We start from the raw sequence: 16877 nt of genomic DNA, 5'->3' as shown, positions 1-16877 counted from the left end.
CGCTAGATGTGGTATGATAACATAGATTTTTGTAGATACAAAATGCTCGTTTTTATTTTTTTGTGGCCACAATAAATTCCATGTTAATTTCCTGCGAATATATCTATTCATACGACACACGAACACTAAAACGGTACCATATTAAAACCATAATGAAAACGAGCATTTTGTGTCCACAAACATCTATTTTACCACACCACATCTGGCATTGAAATTTCGGAATTGTCATCAGGAACAATGATTTTTAATTGTTTAGCTTTTTTTACGTAACATTACTACTCAAAATCAACGAAAATTAAAGTAACATTACTACTCAAAATCAACGAAAATTTTGTACAATATTTCTTAAAATAAAGCTAAACAATTAAATAATAAAAGCGCCAAATAATACTAAGCGGTCTTAAATGTTTTCCAGCCACCAGTTATAACCGAGCTGACGCTTTTGAATCGGACAATTATCCTACTTTAAAGAAGATTTCAACGGAATTTCCAATAGTTGCAGAGGCAATTTCCAAGAAAGACAGGTTGGATAATGATGTTGTTTTTCCAATTACAATTGCGTAAGCGAGTTTCCAACAAGTAATCAGCTTTCACTATTATATTCTTCTAAACATTTCAGACCTTTGATGTTAATCCATAACTTAATGAATGTGTAATTTGTGTCTCAATTGGGTTTTCACGTTTATTAGTGAACAACGAAATACACATATGACCGTCTATATGCAGCATTATTACAGCAATTGAATTATGCAATATATCATGTATTCAATATGTTACAAATAAAAATCATTCCTTGATTTGTTCCAGTGCGCTAATTAGTTATTTCTTGTGTAATTAAGATAATATTGTGTTTATTATGATCCATTCTTGTTTTTAAATTTCTTTGTATCGATGTCGGCCTTAATCGCATGTTTTATTCGTGTGTATATTCGGCATTCGGCAAATATCGGTTTATTTTTGTTGTACTCAAATATTGTTGTTTATTATTTTCAATTTTATAGGTATACTAAGTGTTGTGTTGATCGCTTGTTGTTTACAAAGTTGAAAAAATATATTGGCATATGAAATATGAAAAAGAGTCAAACGTTTTAGTAAATGATCTTTTATTCCTTAACATAAAACTATATACCGGTCTCATAATAGTAGTAATTTCTTCTTGAACATGCATTATCACATGACATGTATTGTTTGCGGAAGGATGTCTATATCGGGAAAACATATTTACTTTTTTATTTTATCAATATACGTCTATAGGATCAGCTTCAAGCAATTAAACGAGTAAGAAAGAAATAAAAATATGCCATATATTTCGTTGTTTCGTTTATATTGTGCGAACATTATTTTTCCATTATGCAAAACATAGATCTATAGTGTATAGATTATAATAATCATTTTTCTCATAAACAACATATACTTACACATTTGTGATTTGGGCATACAATTTCAACAATTAATACAATCATAAAAGATTATTATTAAACTGCTTTGTCTTAATTTCATGTAAAATTCAAAACGCAATGTATTAACTGCGGGGAATCACGTGATCACAATTGTGTCTGAATATTGAGAAAACTACAGAAATCTAAGAAAAATGACAATTACCAGAGTACACAAGGAGACTGAGCGGTTACTTTGCGCATAGTTATCATTATTTTAGATATTATAAAATATGAGAATACCTTGATTTGAATCATTAAGCGTGAGCTTTTTCTGCCATTTTGTGCGTACGCTGTACTTTTGTGATCACGTGATTCCCCGCAGTGGAATTGACCACCACTGTAAAACAATTGTAAGACAAATAAACTTCTAATATTTCACATCTTTATTGTATTGTATACATGCATTTGCTTATTGCACGAGTCAACACCTTGGTCAACCCTTTAAACATATATAAATATACTACGTGTAAGAAATAAGTCAACGTTTTAAACTGCACGTTTATGATTTATTCTCAGGCTTTATTTCTAATACATTTTTAAAATATTTGTAAAAAATAAACAACGACGTTCGTCTTTATGTGTAACTGTGCGGCTCCTGGTCACCCGACATTCATACAAGTGCCTCCATTTGACAAGCAAATTGATAAAACTGACGTTTAGAATTGCTAGAATTTCCAATTTTTTATTCAAGAACATAGAGCTGTTAATAACTTATCAATTGGATGAATACCTTAATATAAATTCCCTCAATATAAATTCCAGCCCGGTTAAATACGCGGACTTGCACTTGCCTTTTACATCTTACCGACGACATCAAGTTCCATATAGAAAACGGTCACATAGTTGAAATAATCCTAATTGATCTTCTGAAAGAATTCGACACGGTTTACGAATCCATTCGTTCAATTACATTAACAGCCATAAGTCTGATTAATTTCTACTTGAGGCGGTTTCGTATTGTTCTTTGTAATAATCCGATTTGTATCTACCAGTTAAGGCGACACCAAATAGACCTATTATAGATTGTAATTGAACTTAAAACCTAGCTCACATTCAGATTAACAATAGTTTTTGAAATTGAAGTTGTTTACAGAGTAAAACAAGTAACTCACTGGTTTGTTTTATAACTTATGGTTAAGGCAGGTGCTTCCTTGGATGATACAGTATACAGTTTATGTTCAAAATGTTTAAGGATCACTCCTTAAACTCTATGAATTTTTTTGTTATACCTACATCCTGATATATGTAACTAGTTAAATAAGTCATACGTGTTTGTGTTGCACTGCCGCACGTATCATCGTTGGCTAGACGAATGGACAAACATGGTAGAAGCTATCTTCAAAGTTGCTGTTTATTAAATCTGCCCGCAACGAATCCTGTGCATGATGTTGAGATAATCATACCTACGCACCCTCCACACACGAATCAGTCGGTCGGTTTGATTTTCAGGCTGCACATGTGTACTTTTGTTGCAAACTAGTCTATCATTTTTCTGCATATCAACATAAAACTCTATGTGTCTGTTTTTATGTTATACTTAGTAAGTGAGCAGAACGTTATTTTCGTGATATTCTGCGCAGAGTGTGGTGCCATTGACCGTAGGCGAATCCGGGTTTCTTCCATAATTGCTATTGCAAAATCTGTAAAATAGTCTTTCTATTTGTGTAGAAGAGCAAAACGCTCGTATCGTGCATTTAGCGACATTCTTAAAGCGAGAGTATACGATTTTGTCAAATATTTGATCATTTATATAAGATGTGTAAAAACCTATTAAACATATATTTAAATATAAATTAAAATAAAAATTAAAAAGAACATGTGTCGAAAAATGCTAAATAATCCAGATATTGAATTCTGAAATCGAAAAAGGCTTTACAATCGAATTCGCCAGCATGTATATCATGCATGTACGATATGAATCTAAATTTAGTTTAACGGTTAATTAAAAATTCCTGCAACGATATCTATTCAGACGACACACGAACACTAACTCTGATACTTATAAAAAGACGAATGCTCCGGTTATTGTAGGAAAATATGCACGAAATATCTTCGTCACAATCGGCTCGGGGCGCTAATTTGACTCTGCTCGATTTATGAAATTCTTCATCAATCTATAATTTGTCTTGCTAATTGTGTGTTATTGTAACATATTTTATCAATATATTACAAGTTAACAAATGTAAAAAATCGTATAATCTCGCTTTAAACTTAGGCAAGTTTTGGTTATTTATATCAATTAGTACAAACAGTTTTCTATGCATCCAAATGAAAATGTGTAGGAGTGTTCTAACATGTCGAAGTGTTAGCCCTTTTTTTAATGCCATACGGTTAGTTGAAAAAGTTGTGTGCACTTATTTATAAAATAAACGTGTACCTGATTGAAGGGTTTACATGTAATCTTTTAGTTATTTCTATAAGGTTGCATAATTCCTTTATTTTTATTTTATCATAATGATGTAAAATGTTAAACGTTTCAATATCATGCACTATTATAACATGGAAACCAAAATGGACGTAAGGATTTACGTTCAATTATTTTCTGTGTGTGGTATCCTTAACGTATAATGTTATATATGCTAGCTATGTTTGATACATTTTGTTTGGAAGTAAAGTTCTAGCTATCTTTCTATGTTTTCAGCAAATTGGAATATAACAAAATTGAACAAACTGTAGAGAGGGCTACCGGAGGTAGGTATTGAGACCCATTTGTAACAAACAGTTTCCGAATCTAAAGAAAGAATATGCAACACAAAATCATACTTTCTTTACAAATGTGTCATGGGACTGTATGGCATAGTGAGTACCGGTGAAAAGCGCTCAAGAAATACAACAATACTATTGACAATGACACTTGAACAAACCTACACATTATATTGGAATGACGCGTGTCCTTACACAAATGTTGTTACATAAATATAGTAAAACACATAAATCACATTGCTGTGCGTTGCTTAAGCATACATAATACTCTCTAAGTGTAAGCATACGCAAATCACAGTTGCATTATATTCTCAAGTCTAAATTCGCAGATGAGTACCATGCCGTATTTCGATGTCTACAAATAGTGTATGTTTTTCAGAGGAGAACCTTGGACACAGACCATCAGATGATATAGAAATGATAGCCCAGGAATGTGAAATAAGCTTATTTCCATTTTTCAATGAAAGCTTGTCGACAACGACAGGCATAATGAGGATTTCTAAACAGGACCTGAAAGACTATGAAGATTTACTGGATTTATCATTTACCCAAAATGAACTTATACTATTCAGAACAAGGAGTTTGAATTTGCCATTCGATTTTGTTCGTAATACAAAAGTATATACCACCACGTCAATGTATGATGTAGCACAAGAACTAAAGCAGACAAACAAAATTGGTTTGATTGTTGTAGATAGTTCACAAAAGAACATTGTTGTTGAAGCTTTGAAAACAACTGGCGCCCGCAACGTTGGTGTCCTATTAATCGGCGAAATGGACGAAACTCCAGTTCTTCCATACGTTTATTTTAGCTGCACGCAGTCCAATTCGATCATTAATGATGCTGACCGCTTGTTGGAACGTTGTGCCTTTGGTGTACTAAAACAAGTTTATTTGGAAATGAAGTTGAACTTTTCAAGCTCTATCAGTGCATTGAAGACAGGTACACATTCCGTATGGGGTTGTATGCACACTTTGTTATTCATAATCTAGATTCACAACACCTTTTTAAACATAGTTTTATTTCCCTAGTTTAAGAGGTTGCATTTACATTTGTCAGTCAGTTACTGATGATCGGCATGGTTGGATTATCGTGTAGCATTTATACGACTTTCAGCTGAGTTAAACACATGTTTAAATATGTAACATATTTATCATAAATATGGTTATTCTGGTGAATATTTTATGAATAAAGTATTTAATAGTTAATTTCTTTTGTAGTGTACTCGCCTTTTGGATTGTTTAGAAACATAGGAATTTATGAGAGCCGGAAGAGTAATATTGGTATCCTAAGGCACAAATGAATGGGGTTTTGACATAATGCAGACGCTGTGATAATATATTTTATTTCAGAAAAAGAGAAACAGTGCCTTCAAAATATTTATGATATGATTAGCGCATCGTTTAAGCGAAGCAGGGTCCCAATAGAAGAATTGCCTAGCATTCCAGATGAAATATTTGACTATTCAACGAATTTCGACACGGTATTGACCAAGATTGCTTGCAAACAGTATTTATTTAATTAATATTTGGTCAAAGTTTTGTATTATACATACCATCAAGAAGGCGTAGAAACGTTTGGCCTTTACAATATTTTTTTGTATAATATAGCCTTTTTTGGTGTTGTTAATATTGTCTTCGTAATGCCCAAACATAAAAATAGTCTGTGAATGCGTTGCGATATGAACGGCCGCTACTGTAACAGTTTTATTTTCATTAAGTAAACTTATTCTTGATATAAATGGAATTTTTTTTTAGCGCCATTGTACCTCACATTGGTGTTATACATTCCTTAAGATTTATACTATATTCATATGATACTATATTTGTTCAAGGCTCTAGAAGTTATTCTCAAGATCCCTACCGTTATTGGATGCAAGAAATGTCGCGGAATGCTTCAGATTTACATCCACTCATCTGCTGATTCGTCTGACGAAGATCATATAAGAAGCATGCTTGCGAAATATGAGGTCGACAAGATTCATTTTAGTCGAAGAATAACAAAACAACTTTGTTGTTCTGGCGATTCATTATTTGGAGGTCAAGGAACTCTTGGAGGGTTTGTTTTAAAACACAAATCAACATTCGTCTCAGTGAGAGATCAAGCACTGGTACCCGTCGCAGTACAGGCTGCCTCAATCGACACTTTAGTAGCTCTTGTTTCAAGACATGTAGTCCAGACAAATCAAACTCTACTTGTTGACGGTATGCAGCAGCCCATTGGCCATATTGCTCAGATTAGGTCTGATGAAGAAATAGACATTTGGCCAGTAGATGTTGATGATGCTTGTAGAGCAATGTGCGACACCGCGTTTAGGACAGAACATTGTGTGCGGATGAGGGTTACCCAATTACGAAAAAAAGAAAATATACAGGAGTTAAGAGGAGCACCAGTGCACATTTGGGGCGCACAATCAAAACCTGGCCTAGGCACTCTTTATGGTTTTGACTTAAGAGATCGTAATGGTCTGAATGTCATTGTTCGCGACCGCACTCACGAGGCACCTTTCGCACAAGAGGGAGACAGCGGTGCTATGGTTTGCTACTATGATGCACGCAATGGTGGGATGCTATACGCAATTGCAATGGTTGGGAAAATAATGCGTGAAAGCGACGGTTCCGAGCAAGAATACATAGCTCAGATTGTGGATGATGCTCTTCAAAAACTTGCCATATGGAATGAATGCGAGTACGAGTTCGTTGGATAGATAAGAGGGTACCGATACAACCAATTCCGGAATATGTCAAACACATTTTTGACCGTTGCAAGGTGAACCACTTGTGAAATCAAAGCTCGAAATAACAATTTAAATGCAATGTTGATAAGGATGGTTCAAGCAAGTACTAATGTTTGATAGTATCTTGTTCTGAAACAGCATAAGTAATTTTTATAAATATGTACCAGGAAGTTTGTTATTTTTAAGTGTCTTTTGAATAATTAAAGTAAGATGAAATCTTTTTAATGGCATAAAAATTTGAATTTCAATTCTAAGCGTGTATAGATGTGTATTAGTGTATTGTTTTGTTTTAAACAATGATTCAATTTGTTGATTTTTCTTTCTGCTAATCTCACACTAACGGTATTCAAAATAGTGTACATGTCATATATGCATATTTTGAGTTCATGCTGTATGTGTGTATGTTGATAAAGTTGACATGAAAGCAGTATTTAACGTCCGCATCTCAACGGATTGGTATTATTGATAAAACTAACCCAAACTGTTTTTACTTTCTTTGTTGTTTAAAGTTATACCTTGATTCGTTCGTGAACAATAACATTCAAATGTGTGCAAGTGCGAACTTTTAAAATTATAATATCAAATTATAATTATTTTTGTCTTCATACAGTGTCAACTTTATTATGACTATGTTTTATCAGATGTAATGTTTGTTATATGTGCGTAAACTTACCACATTAGTTGATAACAATGTATGAAATTGTAGGTGGTCATTTCCTTTTAATTGAGTGGATAATTAACTGTTAAACCTCTCGCATTTAATATTGATTTTCATTATTGACTTTATTAGTTGTTTTGCCTATATTCCCATAAGAACTAAATCGACAAAATAGTTATAATCACGAGTCACATTTTACGTTGCAAACATACAAAACACCAACATCTGACTAATTGTATTTTTCGAAACTAACTTCCAAAAAATAATTTAATTAATGGTTAAGTTATATATCGGAACGAAATTATTTTTTAAACTCAATGTATAGTGTATAAATTGTTTTGTTTGATTTTATTTTGAAAATATCACATATATATCCGAAATACACATATTTTCTATGCTCGTTTTTACACACGTATTAATTGTTTTTTTCCGTGTATTTTTGCTTTATTTATCTACATGTATATTTCCTGTATCGTGCGTTATATCATAGTTATCAATAAGTTATCATTTATATTCTATTTTATATTGTTCTTATGACTATGGGCACGTTTTTGATAATATAGTTCTAAAGGATCTGTAGAATTGTAGAATGTCAACACGCATCAACAGTGTGCAATATTCAAAATGAAGCTGACAATGCATGGCATATTAACAAATCGATCTAGCTTAATAAAGGAGTATTTTTTTACATCAGAGTTAAGTCAAAATGTGTGTAGAAACTAATTGTCCACATTATCAGTTTTAATATCTCAATGTAAAGTGAGATACGTTTAGTGCCATTTATTGATTCAAACACACTAAACATTAATTTTAACAAAACATATGGTTTTACAACTTAGTTTAAATTATAGCAACTTAATCCAATCTATTTGTTCTTATCGATGTATATAATGAGCTTCATTTTGACTTCTGTTTCATTTATTGCTTGTGTTCTAAGAAATTTTATAAATATAAGATTATTATTGAGGCTTATTGTACGGTGTTCATTGGTGTTTTAAGTAAATCCGAATTGGGATCAATGGTTTGATATGTGCTAAACATTACTTGTCGTCGATGTCAATACATTCTCTTAGATGACCCTGAAGCAATTCAATGCATTAAGTGTTACGTGTTAATGAATTTTTACTTTTATAATATTTGTATTAATAACGTGCACCAAACAGCATTGTAAGCTTTCGACAAAGGTATCTTCATGTCATGTCTTGACAATTCATTACTATGTGTTTCCCGGGGGGGGGGGGGCGGTAACTTCCCAAATTTTAGAGTAGGGGTGTCCCACTGAGACTTCCGAAATGTGACCCATTTTTATGCCAGAACTCTTATAAAGTAGACCTATTTTGATACAAGAATTTTGAAAAAGCAGACCCATTTGTATACGATACCATTGAGAAAGTGGACCAATTTCAATACAAGAATTTTGATAAACTGGACCCATTTCAATACTAGAATTTGATAAAGTGGACACATTTTATACTAGAATTTTAATTTCTATCATATCATAACAGTATACTTATTCAATGTGCTATTATATGTTTATTTGTAAATTTCATATATGTATCATCCAACATTTATATATAAGAATGAACTTTATCACACCCATTTTGATACTGATACTTTAAAATCTATTTGCATTTATATACAAACTAGTTTCTGATTTCAATACCCATATGTATACTTAGATGCTTAATATCAACACATTGTGAACGCTCTTGTCGTATTTTCTTCTTTTTTAATATCTTGGCGGTAGATATTAAAACGTGAATGCTGAGTTCTGTTTGTAATAAAATACCTTTTAAAAAGTGTAGTTATGTTCATTGTTTCCTTTTAGTTTGCGCTTTATGGATATTTTGTCTGTTTAAGGATTGCGTTTTTATAATCAATATCACATGAACGCAAGCAAAATTAAGTTAAGTCCCTATATTAACATTATTTTTAGATTAGTTCATACCATAAATATATGTTTGTTTGGTCAACTACATGTATGCATTTAGTTAATCATTTAAAACAATAATTATACGAAGTAATTCTCTGATTTAAACTGCAATGTACCGCCCCATTCAACCGAATTTCTCAAAATATAATGCAATTAGTTCTCATAACATAAACCGTTGTTGTTCGGTTATGGTAATTTTGTGCTATTACTTAAATTAAAAAAAGTAATATCATGCATAAAGTCTAGTTTGCATGATTTTGTAACAAATATTAACCATTTAAAGCATAAACAAAGGCAAACATAATCAACTTTTAGAGCCTACAACATCATATTAAAAGTCTTTATGCTGTAATTTGTTTTTGTTCTTTAGTTGTAAACCTATTATTTTAGCTTGATTGCATCGTAGAACCAGTACTTGGTGTCTTTGGGGGAGATCTTAAGAACGCTCCCACGGTGGAGATCGAACCTGTGACCTCCCGGTCGCTATGCGGACACCATATCCATGACACCACGGCGACCTTCTTGCCCTTTGATAGTAAGTGTATTATTGCAGTGCACGGTTTATTAACTCATGAATTAAAGGACGTTTCTGGTGCTAACAATACACCCATATTATTTGAATAAAGTATTGAAAAACTACTTCGGAATCCGTACGTTATAATTATCACAACCAACGCATCACCTCAAATGCATTTCCATCTATGTCTTTCGATAGATTTAGATTCGACATCATGCATCCATACGATGTTTAACTTGGTGAAAAAATGCAAACCATCTACACATGCCATCTCCCTTAATTAACAAAAGACGTCACCGATGACGCATCGGCTCCGAATTAAACAATAGTGTAATGTAGTGTATTTGAATCTACGCGGAAAGAAATGTTTATGTATATTAATTTGATTATTGATGTATAACAACGGAATATAACACAATTTGACTTACGACGACTCGACGATTTCATTCGTGCTTCGTGTTATGAATGAGTAACTCTTCCCCATTGAACTAAATTTGCAAGCATAGCCTTCATAGTACGATGACCAAATTAAATAGTTGACTCGCCATATGTCTTATTTTGTTATGTTACAATTGTTAACGTGGTTCATAACGCTTGCTCGAGGGGTCACGCGATTTATAAAGACTTATCGTATAACTCAAATAAAATGTCTTCTATATCAAACTGCAAGTCCTTGAGCATTGGCAATGTTTATGAAACATCAGTCGAAGATTACAACGTTTGTTAAAAATCATACATGGGGTCCAAATTTGCCACGCACCAGGAGTCACCTGATTTAAAACGATTTCTCAAGTATGCTTTTCAAATACTTTCCCCTGAGAACGCAAGGAAAATACTTTTAATATGGGTCGTTTGACACCGTATTGATGCCCTCTATAAAGTTTGTCCCTTAGGTTAAAACTGACCATGCCACACGTGTCACATGATTTATTTGGATTAAAGTGGGTATGCACGATTTTGATATACGTTAATTGTAATGTATTGATAACAATATGTTACAATATCACAAAATAGGCAAGAAAAATTATACATTGAAGACAAATTTCATAAAATGTAGCAAAAACAAATTAGCGCACCGCGCCGATTGTGACAAAGATATTTCGTAGATATGTTCCTACAAAAACCGAAGCATTCGTCTTTTTTATAAGGATCGCAGTAAGTGTTCGTGTGTCGTGCGAATAGATATCGTGGCAGGAAATTAAAATGATCCGTAAAACTAAATTTAGATTCACATCGTACTTGCATGATACACATACTGGCGAATTCGACTGTACAGACATTTTCGATTTCAGAATTAAATATCTGGTTTATTTCACATTTTTCGACACATGTTCTTCTTAACTTTTATTTTTTATTTATATTGAAATATATGTATTATAAGTATTTTAACATGTTTTATATAAATTCATAAATATTTGAAAATATGCATACCCACTTTAAGTGAAAGTGTTTTTAATAATCTATAAAACGATGCCAGTATGTGAAATATTTTGCATGTAACATCATATTTTTATCATCTACCTCATTCGTTCAAAAATATCTCTCGGATTAAAATTTGCCCACCTGGATGGATGTGTTTAAAATACTTTACATTGACGTTTATAGAATCATAACTTCTATGAAACCTCACTACACAAAGCTTAACTTGTTTGTATGTTACGTCAGATTCTATTCTTTTACAAAGATACTTTAAATCATGACACTGAGTTCAAAACTCGCCACATTTGACAGGTTAGTGCTTATGAACCGTCTCAGATTTGTGTAAGCTTCAGAATTGGAAAATCCCCATGAGACTGTCAATATTCCTTCCCTTTTGCAAGTTTATTTAACATTTATCTGGCGATTGATTAATATTCATAACGCATTTATATGTGCGAAGCATGGACGGTAGAATGTTTTCTGCTTAAACATTAAACAAGTTTAAAAATATCTTCACTTTTTAGTATATGGATGGAAAAGTGAATACATTTCACACACAGACAGACATTTGTCCTCCGTCCGTCCGTTCATCCATCTGTTTGTTCGTTCGTTCGTCCGTTTGTGCGTTCGTGCGTTTGTTCATTGGTAAATTGGTTGTTTGGTTTGTTGGTTCGTTCGTTCGTTCATTCATTCATTAATAATTTCATTCTTTCTTTCTTTCTCTCTTTCTTTCTTTCAGTCAGTCAGTCAGTCATTCAGTCAGTCAGTCAGTCAGTCAGTCAGTCAGTCAGTCAGTCAGTCAGTCAGTAAGTTAGTCAGTCAGTCAGTCAGTAAGCCAGTCAGTCAGTCAGGAAGGCAGGCAGGCAGGCAGGAAGGCAGTCAGTCAGGCAGTCAGGCAGTCAGTCAGTCAGACAGTAAGACAGACAGACATACAGACAGATATCCGGGTCTTTCGTTCTTTTACTCGCTCGCTAGTTTGTCAGTCAGACAGACCAGACCAGACCAGACAAGACAAGACAGAACAGACAGACAGACAGACAGGCCGGCCGGCCGACAGGAAGACTGACAGACAGGCAGACAGACAGACAGGCAGACAGACAGACAGACAGACAGATAGACAGACAGACAGACAATCAGACAGACAGACAGACAGACAGACAGAAATTCAGGTCTTTTCGTTATTTCGCTCGCTCGCTAGTTTGTCAGTCAGTCAGTCAAACAGACAGTCAGTCAGTCAGTCAGACAGATAGACAGACAGACAGACAATCAGACAGACAGACGGACAGACGAACGGACAGTGCGATCACTAAATGCCCACCTTCGGGGGCATAAAAAGTAACTTCTTTGAAAAATAAATCACTTTCAAGTGTATATATTTAGAGGATAACACACGGCTGAGCCGGGCCGAGCAGTGATAATCGGCCGCAGGGAGCATGACGGCCGTTTGCGACCTGGGGCCGATTATCACTGCCCGGCCCGACTCAGCCGTGTATTAACGTCCATAATATATATCTTACAGAGATGTAGACGTCCGGCCAAGCTCTGCCGTGTGTTATCGTTTATATCACATATGATACTATTTTGGTCTTTCACTAAAATTTATTAAGAACCAGCTTTCCGTTCTTTTATTTTCGCTTATTTCATTACGCAATTTATGACGTATCTCATTTGGCGTAATTTCAATGACAACACTAGCTAGACGCTTTGGATTTAAGGACAACAATTCGGGGTTTTATTTAACAGTTGTTATTTTTTAAGCATCGAACGATTTTAAAACGTATTTTGGATTGTGTGTTTGTTTTGCATAATTGGGAGCTTCGATTAAAATAAAATTATTGTATTCACTTCGATTCGTAAATGTGATTTAAAATCAATAATATAGATAAACGGATGGAATAACAGAAGATGGGATAACAAATCTTTGTTATTTTATTGTTATATGAACCGGATTTAAGTTGTCATCGAAGTAAGTGTGTCTTTTGCAATAATTTTGATGTTTGAAGAATCTTACTAAACGCCAAAATTCACTAGTAAGGTACAAATAAGCCTTGCGAAATGATGGATTTTCAACCTTTAAACACATACCTGGAACATATTTCTCCAGTTGAAACAATATCTTTTTAATGCTTTTGCAAAAAATTCAACCGTGAAATTTATTTTGTTAAGATTCTATATGACTTTGAAAACTGTCTCTTGAAATACGACGAATGCTGATGAATACATACGTTATATAGAAATGACATTGACTAAAAGGCACTTTATTTATAGACTTAGACTCTTAAAGTAATGCTATGTTTTTTTATCAACGGTTATGTACGAGAGATCCATTGAGAAATGTTTGCATGACCACTTTGTGTGTAATTATATCTATTCATTAGTGTTAAAGATAACTAAAAGAACACAGAACTGATTTATTTTCACAAGATTAAAATCAAGTTTCACAACGTTTTTAGTAAATAATTAAGGAAGTAAGATGACAACACAACTAGTTCGCAAAAACCTTTCACAAACACATTTCAATGTAGTATTGACTTATTTTTATACATAAACAGGTTGATACTGTATCCAAAATGATAATCAAGGCATCTATCAACGTGTAACGTATGTATCAAAATTTATTAACATTCTGTAAATGACATCTTCGTTCCAGTAGCAAGTATTTTCTTTAAAAATCATTTTTTTCACTCAAAATTCAAAACTGTCAACAACCAGATAATCGCTTGTCATTGTATGTTTGATGGCTTAAAATATTTTAAAATCATTTTTAACAGGAATTTACAAGCACATATGTGATATTGGAGCAAAACGTATAACAATTTCGAAACAAACAAATATTGAACACAACTGGCTTTCAATTCATAACAAACTGTTATCTAACACATATTTTAACGAAATCCTCTAAACATAATCAAACGACTTTCAAACTTACAGTCACGTTTGTATCTGTAATTTAATAACGTATGTATCATCATCAATGCCACAACTGATACGCATTATCTGCATTGATTTAGCGATAAAATGAGCATTTGTCTTACACAGATACACAAGTGTCATTTATCCAAATATAACCATCTTTTGCATTTAAATGTGCATGCAGTTACACTTTGTGTTGCTTTTGGGTAACGTATGTATCACTGTTGTAAGTGGGTTTCAAACATCTTGTTAACTGTATCCAATTCCTCTGGTGCGATTTTGAAAAGTCTCATAATCTTTCCAGATCGCTATAATGTGTTGATTTTACACAAAATGTTTTTGCTATCCAACCACAATCGATCTTTTTTCGGAGGCCATTTAAACATCTGTTTAGCTCTTTGCATGAAGTTTAGTTTATAAAATCCTTCTTCGTCATCCTTTTTTTCAACCCTCCCTATGTACCATCGCCCTTCATATACAGCTGCAACGAGGTCATCTATGTGTATGTCATTCAAGATAATATTTTCTTCATTGCTTTTCTCTGTCTCCATAAGTGTCTGTTCAAGACCATGAGCACCATCTTCAGTGTCCGGCAAATCGTTATCATTCCCAGGCTGTATTTCTTTCTCTGTTTCGCCAGGAGTCTCGTCAACAGCACCTGCACGCTCTTCATTAACAGCTGTTACACACTTTATGTCTTGAGCAGCCCATGAATCACAATACGATCCAGCTATACATGTGGTACAGTGGCATGACATTTCTCTTGTCATCAATTTTGTTTTGTTGTCTTCTAGTTTGATCCCAACTGCGTTTAGTTTTAATGGTCCTTTTACTGGCTTTGTTTTGATCAAAGCCATTTTATCACGCTTCGTCTTGGTTACATCAATTGACACGTACAAGAACTCAACAGCCTTCATACTTGACTGTACTGCCCAAGCGTAAAAGTCTGCAGCATCTTGTATTGTAACATTGCCTTGTCTGAAAGGTTCATCAGCCATTCGCTACCACCAAGCCCGTCACATGCACTATTACCATTGCCCGTCTCAAAGTAATTCCATCTTGCCTGTATCCCGTACATATCATTGTGCATGGCGATGGTATGGAAGATGTATCGGTTTCTATATTGGCTTGATGGTGAGTCTGTCCAATAATGAATGGTGGACAGATTTGGCTTCAGTGTCTTGATGGCGGGAATCAATTTATCAAGGAAAGCACAAACTGTACTTGCAGCGTGAGATGTTTCGTCACTTACCACCACAAAACTTTTGTGTTCAAGTTCATCGTTTTCTTTGAAGTAACATACTGCTGGGTGCAAAGTAACCTGGGTTTGACTGAAATATGCTGTTTGAATTTCGTCTAACGATCTGCAAGAACAGTTTTCAGCAAAATCCATTTGCAATAGGGTTTCATTTTCAGGCAAAATGACTTATAGCTTGCGTATTTGGCTGTACTGTTCCTGTACTCTGAGTACATGTTGTGAAAACGTCTTTATCTGGATCTATAAGTCAGCTATGAAGTTTGTCTTCTCTTCAGTTTCCTCAACTATTTTCATCTGTGTTTTTCCATTATTGCTTTCAACTTTTTTTCCAAACTCTGTATGGTACTCTTTCTGGTAAACCTGCAAGTAGCGCATCTAAATCGTTCTCATGGCGAATTAATTGTTCTGGATTTTCGCTGATTTTTACACCGTGTTTCTTAAAGTCTGAACTTTCAATGCCGTGTTTTGGTGGTATATACACTGGCAGCTTTTCCGTGATATGTATGATGTCAGCAAAATATTAGGAGGTCTTATGCGTGTGAAAGTGCTCAAAGAGATGTTTTGCTCAGGATTATCAGACTTGTACTTCATATGCAAGTTCTTAAGATAGTCAGTAAGTACTTTTGTATGTTTCTTTTCCTTATGTCCATTTACTTTCTTGTCGTCAGCTTTCCCTGGCTGAATGCGACAATTATCTTCTCTGCCAAGAAAATCAATCAGATTCTTCTACAGACTTGGATATGCAAGTTCTCTTCTCTTTCACCATAACGAGGGTTTTGTCTTCGATCAGTCCGAGGGATCTTCTACTGAGGCGTGTGCACTTACTGATCTGGTTCAACATTCTATATTTCTTAGCTATTTGGCCTGAAATTACTCTGTGGATATTTGATACTTTCTTCTTTCCAGATGCACGTTTTGCCCTATCAATTTCTGCCATCAGAACATTTCCAGTTAGTTATTTTCTTCGAACTAACGTTCTACTTCGTGGTGTAAGGTTAAGTCTCGACACGTCTGCTTCTGTTTTCTTCATTGGAGTAAGCTCGTGTGAATTTAACTGTGATATAGATGCATAGCTTTCTGTCTTATTATTGATGCGATCTATGTTCCGGTTTTTTATCTTGATCTTCTTTCTCAGCTGTATCACTTCCGACTTTAATGACTTGATTTCTCTGTGAGCTCTACTTAATGCTCTTGCGTTAATTTTCTTAGCACCTGCATCCTTCTTGGTTAAGAGTAATTTTACAATTAATGCCCTTTGCTCTGTAGGCTGATTTCTTTCATCATCACCTGTTTCCATTG

At 34.1% G+C, this 16877-nt stretch overlaps 1 protein-coding gene across 1 annotated transcript in view; it reads left to right on the top strand.

The window, feature by feature from the left end:
• LOC127857395 (uncharacterized) overlaps window positions 1-6850 on the top strand; it is a 166923-nt gene extending 160073 nt beyond the window's left edge. The window contains exons 7-10 of the mRNA XM_052393791.1: window positions 4081-4130; window positions 4522-5085; window positions 5496-5626; window positions 5978-6850. Of these exons, the coding sequence (XP_052249751.1) occupies window positions 4081-4130; window positions 4522-5085; window positions 5496-5626; window positions 5978-6850 (1618 nt within the window). The remainder of the gene's footprint in view (window positions 1-4080; window positions 4131-4521; window positions 5086-5495; window positions 5627-5977) is intronic.
• Window positions 6851-16877: the final 10027 nt, after the last annotated feature.

Source organism: Dreissena polymorpha, chromosome 14, assembly GCF_020536995.1.
Source record: "Dreissena polymorpha isolate Duluth1 chromosome 14, UMN_Dpol_1.0, whole genome shotgun sequence".
In the NCBI taxonomy this organism is placed as follows: domain Eukaryota; kingdom Metazoa; phylum Mollusca; class Bivalvia; order Myida; family Dreissenidae; genus Dreissena; species Dreissena polymorpha.
Note: the sequence above shows the minus strand (reverse complement) of the source record. Positions and strands in the feature narration are given on the sequence as shown.